The 21,287-nt window shown below is 43.3% G+C and overlaps 5 protein-coding genes across 6 annotated transcripts; 2 read left to right on the top strand and 3 right to left on the bottom strand.

The window, feature by feature from the left end:
* The first annotated feature begins 51 nt into the window (after nucleotides 1–51).
* LOC104423196 (DEAD-box ATP-dependent RNA helicase 35) lies at nucleotides 52–2,970 on the top strand. Its single transcript, XM_010035679.3, has 2 exons — nucleotides 52–1,309; nucleotides 1,876–2,970. The coding sequence occupies exons 1-2, from the start codon at nucleotides 381–383 to the stop codon at nucleotides 2,738–2,740; spliced, it is 1,794 nt and encodes a 597-aa protein (XP_010033981.1). The 5' UTR covers nucleotides 52–380; the 3' UTR covers nucleotides 2,741–2,970.
* On the bottom strand, nucleotides 573–18,110 carry LOC104423194 (pyrophosphate-energized vacuolar membrane proton pump 1). Of its 2 annotated transcripts, none has more exons than XM_018863895.2 (8): nucleotides 17,727–18,110; nucleotides 15,018–15,592; nucleotides 14,555–14,934; nucleotides 14,353–14,439; nucleotides 13,931–14,261; nucleotides 13,177–13,587; nucleotides 5,718–5,725; nucleotides 573–666 (listed from the first exon to the last, which is right to left on the bottom strand). In XM_018863895.2, the coding sequence occupies exons 1-8, from the start codon at nucleotides 17,983–17,985 to the stop codon at nucleotides 651–653; spliced, it is 2,067 nt and encodes a 688-aa protein (XP_018719440.1). In that variant the 5' UTR covers nucleotides 17,986–18,110; the 3' UTR covers nucleotides 573–650. The 2 variants fall into 2 exon arrangements, with proteins under 2 accessions (XP_018719440.1, XP_010033979.1); XM_010035677.3 differs by lacking the exons at nucleotides 573–666; nucleotides 5,718–5,725 and adding exons at nucleotides 12,208–12,718; nucleotides 12,854–12,913 and having other exon boundaries at nucleotides 17,727–18,104.
* LOC104423195 lies at nucleotides 3,207–4,633 on the bottom strand. Its single transcript, XM_010035678.3, has 3 exons — nucleotides 4,353–4,633; nucleotides 3,876–4,246; nucleotides 3,207–3,599 (listed from the first exon to the last, which is right to left on the bottom strand). Exons 1-3 carry the CDS (start codon nucleotides 4,441–4,443, stop codon nucleotides 3,480–3,482), a joined length of 582 nt encoding a protein of 193 aa, XP_010033980.1. The 5' UTR covers nucleotides 4,444–4,633; the 3' UTR covers nucleotides 3,207–3,479.
* Nucleotides 8,375–9,875, bottom strand: LOC108955710 (arogenate dehydrogenase 2, chloroplastic). The gene has a single exon (XM_018863896.2). The coding sequence runs from the start codon at nucleotides 9,781–9,783 to the stop codon at nucleotides 8,659–8,661; it is 1,125 nt and encodes a 374-aa protein (XP_018719441.1). The 5' UTR covers nucleotides 9,784–9,875; the 3' UTR covers nucleotides 8,375–8,658.
* On the top strand, nucleotides 9,937–10,813 carry LOC104424190 (arogenate dehydrogenase 2, chloroplastic). Its single transcript, XM_018863462.2, is given in 5 exon segments — nucleotides 9,937–9,957; nucleotides 10,037–10,304; nucleotides 10,307–10,531; nucleotides 10,534–10,629; nucleotides 10,632–10,813. Coding segments are annotated over 5 exon segments (792 nt in total).
* Nucleotides 18,111–21,287: the final 3,177 nt, after the last annotated feature.

The following is a 21,287-nucleotide window of genomic DNA, read 5'->3' as shown; positions in this document are numbered from 1 at the left end:
CCCGACACATTTCAAATGTAAGTGTTTTCTATTTTATTTTGCGATGCAATGAGAAAACCTGGCGGCAAGTTATCGGGTCGGTCTCATAGTATTCGGGTACGGATCTCCAATCTCTTGTATCCAATCTCCCTTTCTCCTTCTCTCCCCACTTGCTCTAGCAGAGCGTCGCCGCCACCGCCGCCGTTCCGCTCTTCTGCTCGGCCAGCGAAGCGATTCGCCGCGCTCCGCCCATCACTCCTGGTACTATCTCCTCGATCCGCTTGATTCTTCAAAGGGCAAGTGCTCAACCGGTTCTATAGCTCCGGAGATCGCTGCCCGAGTAACATCAGATTAGGGTTTCACGCACGTCTGCGCGGAGAAATTCGACGGTACTTTTAAGCATGTCCGCCGCCGCGGGAGGTTCCACGGTCATGGAGGGGGAGGACGATTACGTCGAGTACGTCCCCGTCGCCAAGCGCAGGGCGATGGAAGCCCAGAAGATCCTCCAGCGCAAGGGCAACGCTTCTTCGCTCGAGGAAGACCACGAGAAGGCGAAGCTGGCGGAAGTCAAGCCTAGCCTCCTGGTGAAGGCGACGCAGTTGAAACGGGATCAGCCCGAGATTACCCCCACCGAGCAGATGGTGCAGCATGAGAAGGAGATGCTCGAGAACTTATCCGATCGCAAGACCTTGATGTCGGTCCGCGAGTTGGCCAAGGGAATCATTTACACCGAGCCGCTGCTGACTGGGTGGAAGCCATCGTTGCCGATTCGGAGGATGTCGAGGAAGCAGTGCGACATGATTCGGAAGCAGTGGCATATTATTGTTGATGGAGAGGATATCCTGCCGCCGATAAAGAATTTTAAGGATATGAGGTTCCCAGACCCTATTTTGAAGATGTTGAAAGCGAAGGGGATCGTGCAGCCGACGCCGATTCAGGTGCAGGGTCTTCCGGTGGTCTTGGCTGGCAGAGATATGATAGGGATTGCATTCACGGGGTCGGGGAAGACTTTGGTTTTCGTGTTGCCGATGATCATGATTGCTCTTCAGGAGGAGATGATGATGCCCATTGCTCATGGTGAAGGACCGTTCGGATTGGTTGTCTGCCCTTCAAGAGAGCTCGCAAGACAGACATATGAAGTTGTGGAGCAGTTTTTGGTTCCATTGAGAGAGGCCGGATATCCAGAGTTGAGGGCTCTGCTATGTATTGGCGGAGTGGATATGCGGTCGCAGGTGGAGGTTGTGAGGAAGGGAGTGCACATTGTTGTTGCTACTCCTGGTAGATTGAAGGATATGCTGGCAAAGAAAAAGATGAACCTTGATAATTGCAGGTAAAATCCTTTAATTCATCCTTATATACCTTTTGAACTTGTACACTGCTTTCCACAACATCTGGCTGTCTCTGAATAATTCCATCTGTAACTGTTGGCGTATGATCATGCATTGGCAAGTTGATTGCTATTGGTAGGAAGTTATTAGTGGACAGCAGACGTGAAACTGCCAAATACTAAATGTTATCCCTAGTCTGAAGCAACTACATTGAATCTTCAATAAATCTGCATTGAAAAAACTCAATAGCGCTTAGGTCAAGCATATTTGCGTTCTCGGTGCTCTATGTTTTTGCTTGAGCTCTATGTGCACCATTTGGATTCCAATGGTCAATGCTAGCTCAAAGGTTAAATAGCGTGGCATGGGACACTGATTGAGATTGCTTTTTGAGTTCTTATCTTTGCCTCTTTTCTCCTGAGGTTATGGGATTTCACTGAACCAAGATTCTTCATCCTGCACTCTTTCCTAAATTAGCCTCAATCTTGATTTTCTGTTAATGCACTGCTGTCTTAAATATTTGGACTTGTTATTTGTGGGGACAATTATACTGATCTGTTGCTTTCTGCAGGTACCTTACTTTAGATGAGGCTGACAGATTGGTGGACTTGGGATTTGAAGATGATATAAGGGAGGTGTTCGACCACTTCAAAGCTCAACGTCAAACGCTCCTCTTTTCTGCCACTATGCCTACTAAAATTCAGAATTTTGCAAGAAGTGCTCTGGTAAAGCCCGTCACGGTCAATGTGGGAAGAGCAGGTGCTGCAAATCTTGATGTCATTCAGGAGGTCGAGTATGTCAAACAGGAGGCAAAAATTGTTTACCTTCTTGAGTGCCTTCAGAAAACTCCACCCCCTGTCCTTATATTCTGTGAGAACAAGGCCGATGTGGATGACATTCATGAGTATCTACTGTTGAAAGGAGTTGAAGCAGTGGCTATTCATGGTGGCAAAGACCAGGAAGAGAGAGAATATGCTATTTCATCGTTTAAGGCAGGCATGAAAGATGTCTTGGTTGCCACAGATGTTGCTTCAAAGGGGTTGGACTTTCCTGACATTCAACATGTGATCAACTATGACATGCCTGCAGAAATTGAGAACTATGTTCACAGAATTGGTCGAACAGGTCGATGTGGAAAGACGGGAATTGCTACAACTTTCATAAACAAGAACCAGAGTGAAACTACACTTCTTGATTTGAAGCACCTGTTGCAAGAAGCGAAACAGAGGATTCCTCCTGTGCTGGCTGAGCTGAATGATCCAATGGAAGACATCGAGGAAGTTGCCAATGCCAGTGGAGTGAAGGGATGTGCATATTGCGGTGGTCTTGGTCACCGTATCCGTGATTGTCCAAAGTTGGAGCATCAGAAAAGCATGCAAATTGCCAACTCCAGGAAAGATTACTTTAGTAACGGAGGATACAAAGGGGAAATTTGAGGTTCCCAATAATTTTGTATGTATCATCTTGTGCACTACATGTTGATCGATCTTGCTATCAGTTGTGCATTGTACGAGCGGATGGTTGATATGGGCCTGATTCCATTCAATGATCATATAACACTGTAGTCCTGTGGAAAAGAAGCATTATGGATAGGGATCTCATACTACAGCCATACTTGACATTAACAGCTTTAATTTGTTGAAGATGACCAACAGATTTCGATAAAGTTCGTTCATTAACATATTCGTGGGATAACATTCATATAGCAAATCCATTACCCTTATCTAGTCAAAACTGAAGAGTCGCTTCTTGTCCGCAGACACGAATATTTCAAGGAGGATAATGTTTTCCTCAAATGCGCAATTTAAGCATATCTCGAATGGTTAATTGGCTTTAATTAATACTATATGCAGTTTATCTGTTTCCCTTTATTAATAGTGTCAGGGTTTCTTTAGTGTTACGTGGGAAATTTTACTTTCTGTAGGGTTTTTTTTTTTCCTGTTATGTATCGGGACATTGTTGTATAGAACGCACTTGTGTTACTGTACGACAAACAACGAGTATAAAAATATCACAAATTATATATCTCTGATTGTTCAAATCTTTCCAAAGCTCTAGAGCTTGAAGCCACTTCAAGGATAATGGGGATGACACCTCCTCTGTTGGCTTATGCATCTAAATGCTTGGGTGGAGCTACGACAAGCAATTGATGAGGGTTTCCTCTTCATCCAAGAATCATGTGTTGCTTCGGTGGATTGGTACTCTAGTTCTACATTCTTTGCTCAACACAAGCGGATTTGAATACTGACAGAGAACTAGTGAGAGGCCTGTCCCAGTTCTTCTGGTCTCCAAGTCCTGTTCAAATGCCAAAGCAGAAAGTATCGGTAAGAAAGGCATATGATAAGATTTCATATCTAGAAAATGCCGACTTCTCAATCGATGTTCAATCTGATTACCCAGCAGATGACCTATCTGCAACGATCAATTGGCCAAGAAACTGTCGCTTGTTCTAATTTCACCTAGTGCTAAGCCTCAATGAAAGAAGCGGAAGTGTTTCCTTCTAGTTGTGTATGAACTGCTTATGATAGCTTTCCATTGAGTAAGTAGGAGAAGTCCATAAAAGTGCATTACCTTGGTATTGCTGACAACTGAAGAAGCGTAGGTTCCTTGAAACTGGTCTCTAGAATGTAGAGAGCGATCTATGATCCAGAATTGCTCATATATCTCTTCTGCCAACCGTTTTCGATCCTTCACTGCCTCAAAGAATGTCCTTTTGACACTATTATTTTCTTCTTCAAGAATCTTTAGTCGCTCATTGAATACTTTGATATCAGCGACCCGAAATGCCCTTTTTTTCCGCTGTAACTCAGTGCATGGGTCACTTCTTTGAGGAGTCGATAAACTCCTAACTGCGTCCTTAATAACCAAAGCCCCCAAACCAGAGGATGGAACTTCGCTGCTAGGTCCCTCCATATTGCTTGGCTCTATCGCCTTTCCTACCTCTGCATCGCCATGTCAAAAAGCACGATTCCATTTCATGGTTAAGAACAATATTTTCCCACAGCCACATAAGAGATTGAAGGACATGTCCTCAAACATCACACGTACCTGTACTGCTTGAAGGCTCGAAAGGCTCAAACTTTGAACGATTCTTCCTTGATAATGAGTAGCCCTCTAGTTCAGCTGAAGTCCTCTCCATGCCTTTTCTTTAAAAGCTCCTCCTGCCAAACGCCCAAGGCATACTAGCACTTTCGTTGCACCAACTTCATCTTCAAGCACTGACCTTCAACAGGTCATGATGGTACAAGTGACTGATTGCTACTCAAGTTGGTTTGCGTTACAAGTCCTGCAGAACCAGCGAACCTTATCACTGAAGATTACTTCGTTTTCATGCATTTTCTGTGTACTGCAGAAGATTGTGTTAGGGGGAAATTTCCGAGCGGTTGCAGAAAGCAGAAGTTTGCTCTGACTGTGGCTCAACATGATGGGTTGGAAAATGCAGCTTACTTTGACCGTATGCTCCTGAGTCGGTTTCTTCCTGATAAATCCACTGAAGCATGTACAGCAGCTTTTGATCTGGCTCTTTGCCGTATTCGGCCGGACAAACTTTTGGCTCCATTCAAACAGAGCGTGATACTTCACCTCTTGAACTTAATAACATCGCGTCAAATTGCTAATTAGGAACATTTCCCTGAAAGTCCTGAATCTTTCAATTGAAACAATGTAATTCTAAAGCTTTGTAAGAGATACAATTAAGCCTTGCTGTTCGATTATCAATTGATGAAAGGGGCTTGTATAAATACATATCTCAATTGGATATTCCAATTTTAGTCTTTGAATATTTGAATGGAATTGTAATCGCTAGAGCTACGTAATCATAGTGTGTCAAGATAAACGAAGACTTATCTTGCCAAAAAGTAGGGATTTCAAAAGGTCTCACATTGCGTATTCTCCTCAGAAAAGAAAGTAAATTGTCACTCAGTATTAACACTTGTAAACTCTCTATCTGTTAAATATTCTCATGGGATTATGACTTCTATTTTAGTAAGAGCGTGCATTAATGGAACGGCGTGAACAAGCATGAATGCTAGCCCACGCCCGATATCTTTCTCGGATCATTTTTATAGAGCCTCATAAAAAGGATCACGTCCAACTCCTCCGGACGTGTCTGCTGAGGCTTGTAAACCCAAGTAAAGACGAACTCCATTTTAATGGAAACAGTATGTCTATGTCCAGGCTTTGAAAGCTTGGTCTCCGGCATTGAAAAATGGCAGGTGGACCGATGGAGCACACGACTTTCTCCGCTGATAAATGGCCATCAGTCCAAAGAGTTGCGCATATCATGTGATTAGGCACTTCTGTATTCTTGAAAAATCAATTTATTGTCCTTTTCGTCACATATTCATACCTAATAATATAAGAGATTGGAATGAATGAGCTAAACTGTGCGCGAATCCAGTGAAGATGACGACCGCACACGTCTTCAGTATCTTCTCCATCGTTTCACTGGCTACACGCAAGAACCACATCCATGAGCTGACCTTGCTTAATGGCGAGCACCCTTTTCTGGAAACGAAGCACAGAGTCTATGCACAGACGCATTGAAGGTGATGATCCCACACGTCTTCAGTCTCTTCTCTATCATTGCGGTAGCTACTGCATTATCTCCCCAGGAGCTTGGAGTTCGAGATAGCATCACTTTACAATCCCCCTGGACAGAAAGAAAGACTGGCACGAGAGCTTCAGGATCAGAGTGATGGCCATCTGTGCAATCAATGCCTTGATCGTTCCAGAAGCCGTGGCCTTTCAGGATGATGCTTTCGCATAAGCACTTTTCCTGATCCAATAGTTCATCAATCTTCTTAAAATTTCTGGTCATTGCACGTATGCGTGGAGAAAACAGTCCCATAAGTACGATGCATTCTCACGTTTGGTTACTTTGGCACTTCCCTTACCTTTATATCATGAAATTTGTGGAGTCGTCCCGAGGGAGCCGAGACGGGAACTTTTGCAAACTGGAGGAGGTGAAGGAATTGCGAGAAAAGCTTTCCAGATTTTTAAAGACGACTGGGATAAACATGACTTGGTACAGGAAGTGGTGGACCGCATCACCAGCGTATGCAATTCCAGTTCCCGTCTCATAGAAACTATCTACTCTTGCGCAACAATGGCGTTTTAATTAAACCAATACTGCTTGAAATTTTGCCCCAGCTATTTTAACCCCAACGCTTGCAAACTGCTTGATAGAGTCCTCCAGGGCTTTTCTGTGCTCTCCACAGTATCCTTCCCCACAGACCGTGGTCACCACGCATGCTCCGCCGACCGGATCATCAGTATCGGCATCAGCATCAGCATCAATCCTGCCTCCACAGTCGATGCTCTTCTTTATGGTCCTGGCTTTTCAACTACTGCGTCTCTATTATTAGCACCACTTGATGGTCCATACATATTTAAGTATGGTCTTGTCTAGTTTCGATTGATGACGCACGGTGCATGTTATCGCCTTGTTGAACGATTCTTCATCTATACGCTGGGTGCGTCAGCGACGATGGAAGACCACATATATGCTCTGCTCAAGTGAAGTCAAATCTGAATTTTTAGTTTAATAAAGTTGTTATCTCCCGAATGTTTAAGCAGCTTTCAAATCATTATCATGATGTCACATCCGTGCTTTGAATGGCCAAGACCAAACACTCTCATTCTTTTTCTTGATATTGCTCATGCAACATGACCAATCATGTGATCTCTTGATTCATTTGAGGCACAATTCAAACCTTTTTTTTATACACAGCCAAGGAAGACGTGATGGCAACCGTCAATATTTTCTATTGAAATCAGAAGACAAATGAGAATGCATACCTTACATAGGAAAAAGGTTCCGCAATTGTCCATCTTAACACTCTAAAACTGCTTTTTATATGGGCTAAAACATATTCGAAACTGTTGAAGTGAACTGATTTCTCCCCAACGTCTCGAGGAAGTTCTCACATCCGACCATAGCCAACCGCCCAGTAAAGTCAAAACTAGCTCGACAATTGTTTTTCATACGACCTTCGTAATCTCAACTTGATGGTTGACCCTCTTGCTCTAAAGCTGTGACAACTCCCTTGCCATGAGCTTCGAAGTTTAAAGTTCCCTGATCAGACCAAGCATGCTTTAAATTAGCTTTCACTTATGGAATGTCCACAGGTAAGCCAACGAAGAATGCAAGGTTATGCAGTTCGTGTGAATCTCTCGGTGAAAACCGTATATGGATGAGTGTGAGAGAAACAAATTTTAACATTGCATGGTCAAGACAGGCACGAGTGTCGTTCTACACTGCGATGGTGGCCGAAACTCTTGAAATTGCAGAATGATAGGGGAAAAACTAGTCAGGAAAGACTAGCTGACCTTTTGCGCTAGTTCCTGTCTCCTTCTTCAACTTCAAAAAGGAATAAAATTCATTGCATATTACATTGTTGTGGTATGTCCCGGGAGATTGTATGATCTCAATGGTACTATAAATGTGGTGCCGCAGCTCCCCCCATCTCTTACCGAACTTTTTACATAAGGCATTCAGCTTAACCCCATTTTGCCATGTAGGTAATCTCAGCTTCAAAAATGCGTTCAGGAAAAGGCAGCGTCATTGGAAGAATGGGAGGGGTTGGCGGGTGGGCACTCTCGTGTGAAACTCTTCTTAGCAGGTCACTGAACCACCACAAACAAGTACATCAACAAAAAACTAAGCTTTGAGAAGTTGGAGCAGCTGCATACCTCAATTTACTTCATCACATTGTCACACGCTCCACCGGAATCAGATGCCAAAATTGCGATCTATGTCCATTTTGCAATACATCTTCAGAGTAGTGAGAGTGACCTATAAATCAGGAGATGTGCTCTGGTGAAGATGCAAAACCATCCGAACTTCCAAGAAGCACTTGTGTGAAAAGGTTCGTAGCCTGGACAACACCACATATTGCTTTTGCCTTCTCACGAGGGACTGTTCCCAACTCCTTGCTGTCCTGCATATCCTTCTTTTGTTCTGCTTCTCTGAATTGCTCACAACTACTGGAGCATTTAAACGAGAAACTATGCTCATCTCCAAACATTTCATATGCATCAATTCGAAAGAAAAAGAAGTATCTTGGACATTTTTGGAGACATACTGGAATCATTGATTTATTGCGTAATAAAAATCAAATATCACTTGCCAACACAGAAGATGATCTATTCTAAGAGACGCGGAAAAAGTCTTGAAACTACTAGCTGACTACCTCTCCAGTGTACACATTAATCACCAGATGAACAGATATGGCATATCAATAGATAGACAAAAGGCCACAACCGATTGTACTGACTGCCTAACACAGAAAAGGAAAAATCTTTCACAATGCAGCTCAAGGCAAGCCAACAGGCGACATTTTCAGGTATTCAATCATGTAGTGATGTCAGGATCCGATGGAGCTTCGGTATGTGGAGGAGCACCATTAGAGAGCAACTTCTGAACCATGGATTTCGTCATGCCTGATTCTCTGGCCCCCTCCATATTGCCAAGCAACTGTTTACGATAAATCTGATGCAAACGCCCAAACAGCTCATTCTGTATCGACTTGAACGCCATGTCCAACCTCTGCAGCTGCTCCATCGCGTTATCGTTATACAGGAACAATCCATAGTACAAATCGAAGCTATCCCCCGACGTGTTCTCCACCAATTCCAACAGGGTCTCGTACCCTTTGGTATTGATGGGCGACGACTCCAATCCGAACTTCTCCAACACCCTTCCCACGGTGTGAGTCACGAACTGCGACCCGGCCGCGTGCCGATCGTGCTCGGCGCAGCTCATCTCCACCATCCGACAACCCTCCCTGGCAAAGATATCCAAGAATTTCTCGCACCTATCGACCCTCGATTCATCGTCCCCAATCCTAACCCTATCGTACACGAAGCTAAGCCCCGCCCACGAATGCCTGCCGCTCTCGGGCCCGAACATGGGATGCGTGCACAGGACGTCGAACTCGGCGGGCAGAAATTTGAGCAAGAGGTCGCGGGGGAACTCCTTGACCGAGAGGACGTCGACGAAAAGGGTGCTCCGTCTGAGCCGCTGGAAGGGGATGGAGCGGAGGACGCGCTCGGTGGAGAGGATGGAGGTGGAGAGGAGGACGACCTCCGGGTGCTGCTCGCAGAGGTCGTGCGGGTCGCGGTAGAAGGCGACGCCGAGGTCGGCGGCGGCGGCGGAGTAGTCGGAGCGGGAGTGGGCGAGGATGGTGTGGCCCTGGGAGAGGAAGGTCTTGGCGAGGAACTGGCCGAAGTTGCCAAAGCCGAGGATGGCGATCTTCAGGGAGGAGGACTCGTGGAAGTGGGATCGGAGCTGGGCCTCGTAGTCGTACGGCTGGGCGGCGTCGAGGGACCGGACGCGGAGGGGCAGCTTGAGGCTGCGGCGGAGGAGTTTCGGCTGCGGAAGCGGCGACAGAGGGGCGGAGGGAGAGAGCGGACGGAGGAGCGGGGGCAAGTGGGAGGCGGTGGTTTGAAAAAGCTGTGTGGAGGAAAACGGCGGCATTCTTTCTGCGTCGAGAGAGAACCCTGGCTGGCAAAGATGGGGAAACTGAAAAGTGAGAGAGTTGCTTAAAAATGAACAAACTCAATTGCCTCTCAAATTTACCATGCGTGCGTTTGGGAAAAAATATGGAGGGGTATCTTTCTTTTACCGTAAATGATTTTCCGGAGTTTACCCGTATGGGGAAAACTCGAGAATGGCCGATTTGAGAGGCAATTGAGTTTGTTCATTTTTAAGCAACTCTCTCAATTTTCAGTTTCCCCATCAGCTTTTTCAAACCACCGCCTCCCACTTGCCCCCGCTCCTCCGTCCACTCTCTCCCTCCGCCCCTCCGCCGCCGCTTCCGCAGCCGAAACTCCTCCGCCGCAGCCTCAAGCTGCCCCTCTGCGTCGAGTCCCTCGACGCCGCCCAGCCGTACGACTACGAGGCCCAGCTCTGATCCCACTTCCACGAGTCCTCCTCCCTGAAGATCGCCATCCTCGGCTTCGGCAACTTCGGCCAATTCCTCGCCAAGACCTTCCTCTCCCAGGCCACACCATCCTCGCCCACTCCCGCTCCGACTACTCCGCCGCCGCCGCCGACCTCGGCGTCGCCTTCTACCGCGACCCGCACGACCTCTGCGAGCAGCACCCGGAGGTCGTCCTCCTCTCCACCTCCATCCTCTCCACAGAGCGCGTCCTCCGCTCCATCCCCTTCCAGTGGCTCAGACGGAGCACCCTTTTCGTCGACGTCCTCTCGGTCAAGGAGTTCCCCGCGACCTCTTGCTCAAATTTCTGCCCGCCGAGTTCGACGTCCTGTGCACGCATCCCATGTTCGGGCCCGAGAGCGGCAGGCATTCGTGGGCGGGCTTAGCTTCGTGTACAATAGGGTTAGGATTGGGGACGGGGTCGATAGGTGCGAGAAATTCTTGGATATCTTTGCCATGGAGGGTTGTCAGATGGTGGAGATGAGCTGCGCCGAGCACAATCGGCACGCGGCCGGGTCGAAGCCAAGCATCAAAGAAAATCCTAGAACAAGCAAGAGAAGTCAATGATTTTCCAGAGTTTACCTCGTATGAGGAAAACTCGAGAATGGCCGGTAGCCTCTGCTCTGAGGGCAAGGACTTTGAGGACTGAGAGAGATCAAAGAACATTGACATTTCTGCCCGACATAAATTTGTGTTAGAATGTTTTGGATGTGTGTGCTGCGAAAGCATGGTTTTAGTATTAGTTATAGTTTTTGGTTAGTGATGTATGTGCAAGTGTATGATATAATTTGTAGTGGATGGACAAGGGATAACGAAGGACAAAGAACATGGGATATGGGAAATAGTTTTATTAGTTGGATAAAATAATTTTACAATAGTTGAAGTGTTGGTGAGGGAGCATAATGTGTGGTTTTATGGTTAGCTCCCATACAAAATATGAAGCACTTGCTCCTTTATATAGGCTGTCAAAGTATTAGTTATAATTTTTGGTTAGTGATGTATGTGCAAGTGTATGATATAATTTGTAGTAGGCTGTCAAAGTATTAGTTATAATTTTTGGTTAGTGATGTATGTGCAAGTGTATGATATAATTTGTAGTGGATGGACAAGGGATAATGAAGGACAAAGAACATGGGATATGGGAAATAGTTTCATTAGTTGGATAAAATAATTTTACAATAGTTGAAGTGTTGGTGAGGGAGCATAATGTGTGGTTTTATGGTTAGCTCCCATACAAAATATGGAGCACTTGCTCCTTTATATAGGCTGTCAAAGTAGGTGGATGAAGTCTCTAGACTTCTCTACAAATAGCTACTAACATAAGATGGAGAATTCTAGACTTCTCTTGAAGCATGGACTTCTCTAGACTTCTCTTACTTGTTCTAGGATTTGCTTTTGCTTGCTTGCATTCCCATGTGATCTTCTAGATTCAACTAGCAATCTCCATTCTCAACAATTCTAGAAGTTTAGTAGTTTCTAGATATTTTTAGAGAAAATAGATTCACAATTTCCAACAATTTGCACCCTTTCATACCAAGAATGGCCGCGCATCCACCGTTCTTACAACAAAGCCTGATGAATGAACTCTCAGTTTGATGTCAATACAGATCCATCAAGCGGTAGCATCAACTTTCCTTATTCTGCAGGACCAGTTCTTAGAGTTTCTCAAAGGAAAACCACATCTTTAACGAAGGGTGGTGGTGGTCGTTCTCTTTTGACGATGGGGGTCTCAAGTAACAGCAGGAAAAATCAGGATCCGGCAGTCATGAAATACAAGGGGAATCGTCCCCCTACCAAGGAGAATGCACAGAAATGTGTCCCTTAATCTTCCTCTGGTGTGAGGTGATCTCAGCTCAGGAGGAGAGATGACCATACACTTCATTAGAAGGATATGATAATCCCAAACATGACCACAATTCGAGTTATATAGATATCAAAGCAAGACCGCGAAGATCATCAGCTGAAAAATGACCCCCATTGAATGGAAAAAAGGCATCGATACAGTTCTTTTTTACGGGGAAAACATAAAAATATACTAAAAGTTAAGAATCCTGCTCCCTGAATCAAAATTTGCCAGGTTCAACCTTAAAACGTACGTTGAGATTCGCATGTTATCATAAATTCCTAATCATCATAATCATCATCATCATCATCCTTAGGAATCAGAATCGCTAAAATTATGGAGAACTAACGCAGAATAGGTGCCAAGGGCAAATCCAGTTCATGATGCTGCCGCTACAAAAAGGAAGTCTTCCAATCCCTCCCTCAGAATATCTTGAAGAGTAGACCGCCGTGAGTAGCAAAGAAGGGAGCGAACACGAGCGACTCCACTGCCATGAGCTTGATGAGGATATTGAGTGATGGACCTGAAGTGTCCTTCAGTGGATCGCCAATGGTATCTCCAATAACAGCAGCCTTGTGAGGCTCTGACCCTTTAGGGCCAAGGGTCCTCGCATGCTCCGAAGCACCAGCCTGAAAATATTTATATCAAGATATTGAGGAAAAAGAATCTGTAAGGTAACATTACTTTTCTAAGCAGGTCACTGAACCACAACATACAAGTATATCAACAAAACTAGCTCTCGAGCAGTTGGAGCAGCTGCCTACCTCAATGTACTTCTTTGCATTGTCCCATGCTCCACCAGTGTTGGATGCCGAAATTGCAATCTGTTTAGAACCAAGCCCAACAAGCAATATTCATCAGTTAAGAAACTTCAAAATGAGACAACCGATGTGATGCTCCAACATTGTCACGGATCTGATGATAAGAGCATTAATCGGCAAACCTAGTTCACCGACCTAAACAAATTTTGTTCAACAATAAAGAAACCACATTATCTTAACCCAGTTTAACAACCATTCTACCAAGAGATATACCTCGAGCAATTTAAACTACCAAAATAGATGGACATTGTTTTGGTAAAGATTACCTGAACACCAGAAACAAGAGAGCCAGCCAAAACACCAGACAGCGTCTCCACACCAAAGAAGATCCCAACAATAAGTGGTGTAAGCATGACAAGGGCACCAGGTGGAATCATCTCCTTGAGAGATGCATCGGTTGAAATTTTGACACATGTAGCATAGTCAGGCTTCGCAAGACCCTCCATGAGCCCTGGAATGGTGTTAAACTGCCTGCGGACCTCCTCAACCATCTTCAATGCTGCACTTCCGACACTTTTCATTGTCATAGCAGAGAACCAGTAAGGAAGCATGGCACCCACGATCAAACCAATGAAGACCTTAGGTGTCAGGACATCAACAGTAGAAATTGCTGCACGACTCACAAATGCACCAAACAGAGCAAGAGACACCAGGGCAGCTGATCCAATGGCAAATCCCTACATACCAAGAGAGAGAAAAAAGTAGATCAAATATTAGATTTAAATAAGAGTAAAGTAGAATTTGACAATAAGGCTAATATTAAGAATGACAGATTAACTTACACATTTAAATCTAAAAAGACTTGCATAATTCACCAATATATATAGTCAGTTATGGTGATAAAAAAACATAACTGGGCAATGTGCACAACTCTGGATGATATGAACATGGTTTCACAAAAAAATTCCTATACAGAGACAACCTTTCCTCTGCTACATTACAGATTTTATCACGACAAGCCACTAAAAGAACAACAGGACAGGGTCTGTTACTATATTCACATGGAAGGATCGCCTGTACCTTTCCAATGGCAGCAGTAGTATTGCCAGCAGCGTCAAGGGCATCAGTTCTCTCACGAATTCTGTGACTCATGCCAGCCATCTCAGCAATACCTCCAGCATTATCGCTGATGGGACCATAAGCATCTATGGCCAATCCAGTGGCAATGGTACTTAACATTCCAAGGGCAGCCACAGCAATTCCATACATGGCAGCAAAACTGAAACTCACAAAAATGCTAATGGCAATGGCAAAAATTGGGATAATGACAGATTTATATCCCAAGGCGAGGCCAAAAATAACATTAGTCGCAGCACCAGTTCTGCAGGAATCAGCAACATCTTGGACGGGGCTGCAGAGATAATGATCACCACATGGTCAGCACATCATCATCAACAGTCGTAAAGACTTATATTATTCATTAACTTTAGCAATTTTAGTACCTGTAGGCATTACTGGTATAATATTCAGTGACAAACCCAATAATTAGCCCAGCCCAAAGACCAACACCAACACACAAGAACAGCTGCCTGCAAGATCATAACCATAATTAGTGACTACATATGCTCAATGTACTGATATAATGTATTAGAAGAAAGCAGCATTTATGATCAGAAAGAGATAAGATATCACTTAAGAATTTACCAATTCTTCACAACTTTCTGCGACCCAAAGTTGTAAATTGTGAATGATGAGGGCAGAGCAATCCAGCTAACAATAGCTATTCCGACAGTCATTAGAATTGTGGAAATAATAAGTTGCTTCTTCAATGCAGGCTCAATTTCCTCCACTACCTTGATTTCAAAGAAGTCAGTTGCAAAGAGAGTTGTAATCAAGCATACAAGGATACCCATAGAGCTGATCAGCAGGGGATAACACATGGCAGTGAAGTCGTGATCGATTCCGAAAGAAGAGATGGAAGCAACAACAAGGGCTGCGCAGGATGATTCAGCATAAGAGCCAAAAAGATCAGACCCCATACCGGCAATATCCCCAACATTATCACCAACATTATCAGCAATCACCTGAATGATGAAGGTCAACCCCAATTATGATTAAAAGTGAATGATATACTTAGGAGATGGAGCCACAGTACGAAAGGACATACCGCTGGGTTTCTTGGATCATCTTCTGGGATATTTCTCTCAACCTTTCCAACCAGATCAGCACCAACATCAGCGGCCTTGGTATAAATTCCACCACCGACTCTTCCAAAGAGAGCCATGGAAGAACCACCGAGACCATAACCGGTAATGGCCTCAAAAAGACCTTCCCAGTCATCGCCATAGTACAACTTGAACAGATTGATTGCAATATAGAGCACAAGAAGACCATTAGCAGCAAGAAGAAATCCCATAACTGCACCAGATCTGAAAGCAGTAATGAAAGCTTTTCCAACGCCTTTTCTCGCTTCCAAGGTAGTCCTTGCATTGGCATAGGTAGCAATTTTCATGCCAAGGAAACCAGAGACAACCGAGGTGAAACCACCAAGCAGGAATGAAACTGTACTGAAAACAGCAGTGGCAAGTGCAGGCTTGCACAATTTTGAAGGGTCATACGTGCAAGGCTGGCTTTGGGTGCTGAAGCTCTCAACAGAGCCAAGGAAGAGGAAGATTAGAACCGCAAAAGCAACCATGAAAACTCCAACATACTGGTACTCCGTGAACAGAAAAGATGTCGCACCTGTTGCAATCATAAACAACAATTTAGGATCTCTATTAAACAAATAGCAACAAATGTGAATCTTGACATTCTACATTATGCGTGACAAAATAAGGTATAATTTAGTTAAATCCAGGTACTCATTCCGTTGCCTAGTTTTGTTCAGCCTAGTTCCAAGAATTAAAAAAGCCTAACCTATAGTGCCTCCAAAAGAGTAACTTAAAAGATGATATGGTTTCTGTTACAATTCACCTTTGGCAGGCTGGACAGTCGAAGAGTGACAAAAACACAATTAGTCAGAGAAGATGGAAAAAGGAATGACAAAAGCACACAGTTCTGCTATTAATTGAATAAAAAGAACCAAATATAAACTACATCATCCCAGACCCAGAATATTATTGTAAACACATCTTAACACTACTTTAACTTAAAGCATTAGAAACAAACGAAGAAACTAGAAACAGATTATCACCTAAAATAGCAAACAGAAGGTTAGACCTGAAGATAAAACCGAGAGTATGGAAAATCAAGAGAACTAAATTTAGAACTGACAGGGGAAATGATCGGAAAAAATAATACGAAAATAAAATTAATATCACATGAGAACTGGTAATGCTCGACTTTGAAAGATTTTTTAAATCAGAATGAAAAGAAATGGGTATGAACAGAGTCACCTATAAGGACATTAGTTAGAAGAAGCAAGAATGTAACATAAAAGAAAACCTTAGAGATATATAAGAACTGTTCATTGCCTATACATTCTCAACTAAGCCCACAGAATTAGTGTTTCCTCACAAGTACGACAAAATAAAAAATAAAAAAATGACAATCTCCAAAGATGATAAGTATTCTGGACCACTTGAAACACATTCACTGACAAATTCAACAAATACTTTTGAATAGAAGGTTGTACATCCTCAGCATATCACCTTTTAATACGACAATGCTTCTACTGAAGCCAATTACATACGAAAATAATTAGGAACCTACTTTTAATTGACTCAACGTGGAGTCATTAGCATCATATACCATGCTTCTATAACTAACACAAAACGGATGGAAGAAAAAAAAATTGAACTTAATTTAACACATAGATAACTCGAATCAAATTGACCGAGAACAATTTTTGTGTATGCATGCATATCCAAAACGCGACACTGAGCATGACTTACTCAACCAGTTCTTGGCCTAATAAAACCAAATTCATCTTCCAAAATGCAATGATTCAGAGCATATTCCAAAACATTAATCAAATATACTTTTGAAGCAGCTTATATTATATACATCGTTTGTCCTGCCATGCCTTAAAATAAAGAGCTTGCCTCCCAGTCCCATGGGAGCCCGCAGCAAGTGGGTGAGCAAAAGAGACGACAACCCCAGAAGGGGGCCCACGGCCCAAACCGACCGTCACAAGGTCCACGTGCACCGCACGTGCGTTTTGCTAAATCCAGAGGAACCGCGAACTTTATGTGCATGAAGACGAAAATAATTACAACTCCTCCAGATGGCAGAAACCCGAAAGGATAAGAGCTCCACCGGTTGAGCACTCCTCCCAAGGGAAAACCCCAAAGAAGACAACAACATTATTCAACCCACCATTCCCTAACAAAATTATTAAATTACCGAAGCAGAGATCTGCACGAGTAAATATCATAATAATGCTACTCTGCTCAGATGCGTTACTCCAAGCTCTAGCGGCTGTTGCAAACCCTAAAGATTTACTCACGTCCCGAGCAGCAAAAGCTCGTAATTTTGCTCGGTTCTCGTCTGATTACAAGACTTCAAATTTGTTGCTTTTGCTCGACGAGATGCGAGATTGACCTCAAAAAAAAAAAAATTAAAAATTCTGTTCATGAACAGTTTGAGAAAGACATGTCGAGAAGGGGTGTTAAATCCTAACCTCTCCAACCCCAGCAAAGAGAAAAAAAAAAAAAAAAAAAAGACTGAAAAAGAGAGACTCGCAAGCCCAGAAAATCAAATCTACTTCATTCTCGGACAGCGAACGTGAATTAAGGGCTGCGACCTTTACTCGGAAGATCTTTAAAAACAAGGAAAAATTTAAGAAGTTGAGGCTATAAAACAAGAGCACACCAAAACGGAAAAATTCCAACAAGGGGGGACAAGTCGCGAAGCTATAGGATCTGCATAAAGTCACCTTCGGAGATGGCGCTCTGTATCTCGGCACACTTGGCCACGACGCTGTGGTCGTTGACGCCGTCCTCCTCCTCGATGAGGTACTCGCCGTAGCCGTTCTTGTTGTTGTTGCTGCCGGGGGACGAGGACGACGGGGCGCGGGGCTCCGGGGTGAGCTTCACGCGCGACACGAGGAGCCACTGCACCAGGGAGAACACGATCCCGACCAAGGCGCAGGCCGGGATCGCGATCTCCGTCGCGAGAGGTGAGAGCAACGCCATTCTCGCCGGAACCCTAGGCTACGGTCGCCGGAATCTCTGGACTCGACGCCTATCAGAGAGAGAGAGAGACAGAGACAGAGAGAGATGCAGAGAGAGGAGTGAAACGGGGAGTGTGCTCGGTTTATATGGGAAATGGTGTGAGAGTTCCATGAATTGGGAGGGTTGTAGTAATCTGCGTCTCGACTTAGAGTGACGATCTAGGCCTTTCGATGCCGTCCGTCCGTCGGATTCGCGAGAGGTTGGGGAGTCGCTCGCGAGTAGGATGATCGGACGGTGGAGGCGAGGGTGGCGATAATCTCACGGCGTATATTTGACGCATCAATGTCGGAAGGGGATTTCTCGCTTTCCCGTGTGGAAGACCTCCACCCGACATCTTTCGCTTTAAATTAAATGCTCGTTCCTTTAGTCCAACGTACTTTGTCTAAACTGCGGTGCTACTTTCCGCGAATTCCATGCGATCGATGAGGATACATATCCGGCACAAATGGAAATACCAAGTATAATTTCTCTGCCATAAGGGATGATATGTGCTTGAATTGCTGTCTTCTCGTCGACGTACTTATCTTAATTCTGAATTGCTTAAAAAATCTACAATGGAGAACTCGAATTTATTTATTTGGAGTAATGCGACTCTGATTAATTTTCTGAATTCTTCTATGGGGTTAATTTTCCATTTATCAAGAGGGATTTTTCAAGCTCGAGTCACGAAAAATGCGTTGATGAGTTGAATCTTGAGCGCGGTATGGAGCATGTTTTAATAATAGAGTATTGATGCCTCCATGTCCATGTCATGAGAGGGATTTTTCGGGGACGCCTCGTGAGTCCATCTGACATCACTAATGTCGAATGGCGTGCTGAGCATCCCATTCCCGACCGCAATTGGATAACCCGCCAAGCCTCTTCGTCTTTTTCATTTGCTGGGAGATTCTTTTTCCTGCCCTTGGTGATTTTTCCATTTGCAAGAGATTAGCCCTTCTTTTGTGGGTCTGGTATGATTTTGGGAAAATAACACAATCAATTCTTGAATTTTGATTTCATCTTTAATACTTTTAATTTATTTAACGTGATTCATAAACTATGACTTAATGCACAATATCTTGTATGAATTTTTGATTTATTTATTACGGTCTCTGAAATTTTAATACATATTTGATTTAGTCCATAGATTAAATAAAATATTCAATATTATCCTTCCATTAATTCAAGTTTAAGAACAATACTAAATATTTGCATTATAGTTCATGGGCTGGATGATCCATTATTAAAAATTTAGAGACTGTATCAAACAATTAAAAGTTCAAATACTATTGCACATTAAGTTAGAATTCAAAATTTGCATTGAACAAACTAAAAATTGAGAATGCTATTGCACGTTGAACTAAAGTCTAATAACCATGGTAGGAAAGTTACAATTTATGGATGATTATACACGATAAGCATAAATTCATAAATCATTTTTATAAATATCCCTTACTCGTACAATAAAAATTACATTCGCAATTGATTTACAATCAATGAATCCAATCATCTAATGCATTGTGTGTGATGGCTATAGATGCATCAATTGTCACTTTCAAAATTATAATTTGATCGCGAGAAATGATTTGTAGGTTGTCAATAGGTTTGTTAGGTTATCAAATTAATAGGAATTTCCATCTCTCAATCGTACCGTTTTCTTCACATCAGATGCGATTGTCGAGCGTGATTGACAACGTAAATTTTTTTTATTTTTTTGACGTAATTTGAGGCTGCAGTATGTTCGGAGGTGACGTGGCCGGGGGTAGGGTTAGCGCAACTTGTGTTTTGGAAGTTAGTGAATGGCTGCAATTTGTCTGCTTCGCCTTGAAGGAACGGGGACAGAGGATGGTGCACCTGCAAGCAATTGCATAGAAGGTGGTGCCGGCGGGGCCCCCCCGGGACTCGCCTCTCAAGGTTGGTCCGGTGGTCCTCCCCACCCTTCCAACCTTTGGATTGGCTCCCGCTCAAACTCGAACTTCCAGCTTTAAACCATTTCCGCGTGTCACGCAAGTGGTGGATGCCTCCCAACGATTACATCGATAGAATCCGCATAAGATCCATCATTTCATCATTGAAAGTTAAGATGAATATGAGCATTCGAATTGTTTAAAGATTTTTCTATCTTATATTTCATATCATCTAACCCGATTATTTCATCATCGAGACTTAAGATATATATGAGCATTCGAATCATCTATAGATTTTTTTATTTCACATTTTATCTCACCCAACCAACACAATTGGATCGTCACATTTGGCCCAAATTGTAGCTTAGAGCCACTCATTGCGAAAAAAACACACGCAACACTTTTCCGTGTTAGTCAAACTTCAATCAATCCTAATAAGTTGGGATTGGTTCATGAGGGTGAGTATATCAAACCAATCGGACTAGGAACCACCTAGATCGCACCCGATTGGTCGATGTAGTCTGGTTTTTAGAGGCGTTGGTCCAATTCTTAGTTCCATAAAAATGGATCTAGTAATTTTCAATTTGATTCTAATTCGGGGGGGAGCGAATCAGATCGACTAACTCTTTTTCAAAAATATATACTTTTAATTTTTTTTTTAAAAGCAATAAACCCTAAAATAGTAATAACTCCTTAATTTTTAAATTTTTTAATATTTATTTGATTTGATTCCTAATCCGATTCGATTCCTAATCCTGGTTTCCGATCCTTGATCCCAAAAATGAAGACTAGGTGGAACTAGATTGGATCAAGAATTGATCACTCCTAGGTGGAACTATAAATTTATGCTCCTACTAAGCCTATGCCAAAGATGTGTTTGGCCCTTGTGGCTCAAGTTGAGTCTAGACGAACTAGTTGGTTGTGATGCTTATAAGATTAAACTTAAACTCCCGTTTCACTCCCCATAGCAGCAAGAAAAGAAATGCTCTTTCACTCATTGATGGTGTGCCAATTTCACTCTTTAATGGTCGATCGTGTTGCCGCCATACCTCATAGATAAATATTTGGGTTGAATTGAGTAAAAATAATATTTTACTTTCCCATCAAAATTTGTAGTATTAAAATCTACGTGGCCACATTTGTATGTCATGACGGTCTGTGCTAACAAAAAGTCAAAATAGGTACATTGCAAAACTTAGCTTAAGCATAAAGCTAAAAAGCGAAAGTAAAATTTTTGCAAATAATCCCATTAAAAGTTCAAAACTTCCTCATTTGTTGAATTCTTCTTTAATAAGTTATGTGATTCTTATCGTGTTAGATATTCGATCGAATATACGGAAGAAAATGCCGGAGTGGGAGTACCAAGTTGGTGCCCCA

The sequence above is a fragment of the Eucalyptus grandis genome, chromosome 10 (genome assembly GCF_016545825.1).
Source record: "Eucalyptus grandis isolate ANBG69807.140 chromosome 10, ASM1654582v1, whole genome shotgun sequence".
Taxonomy (NCBI): Eukaryota; Viridiplantae; Streptophyta; class Magnoliopsida; order Myrtales; family Myrtaceae; genus Eucalyptus; species Eucalyptus grandis.
This window is presented reverse-complemented; position numbering and strand designations above follow the sequence as displayed.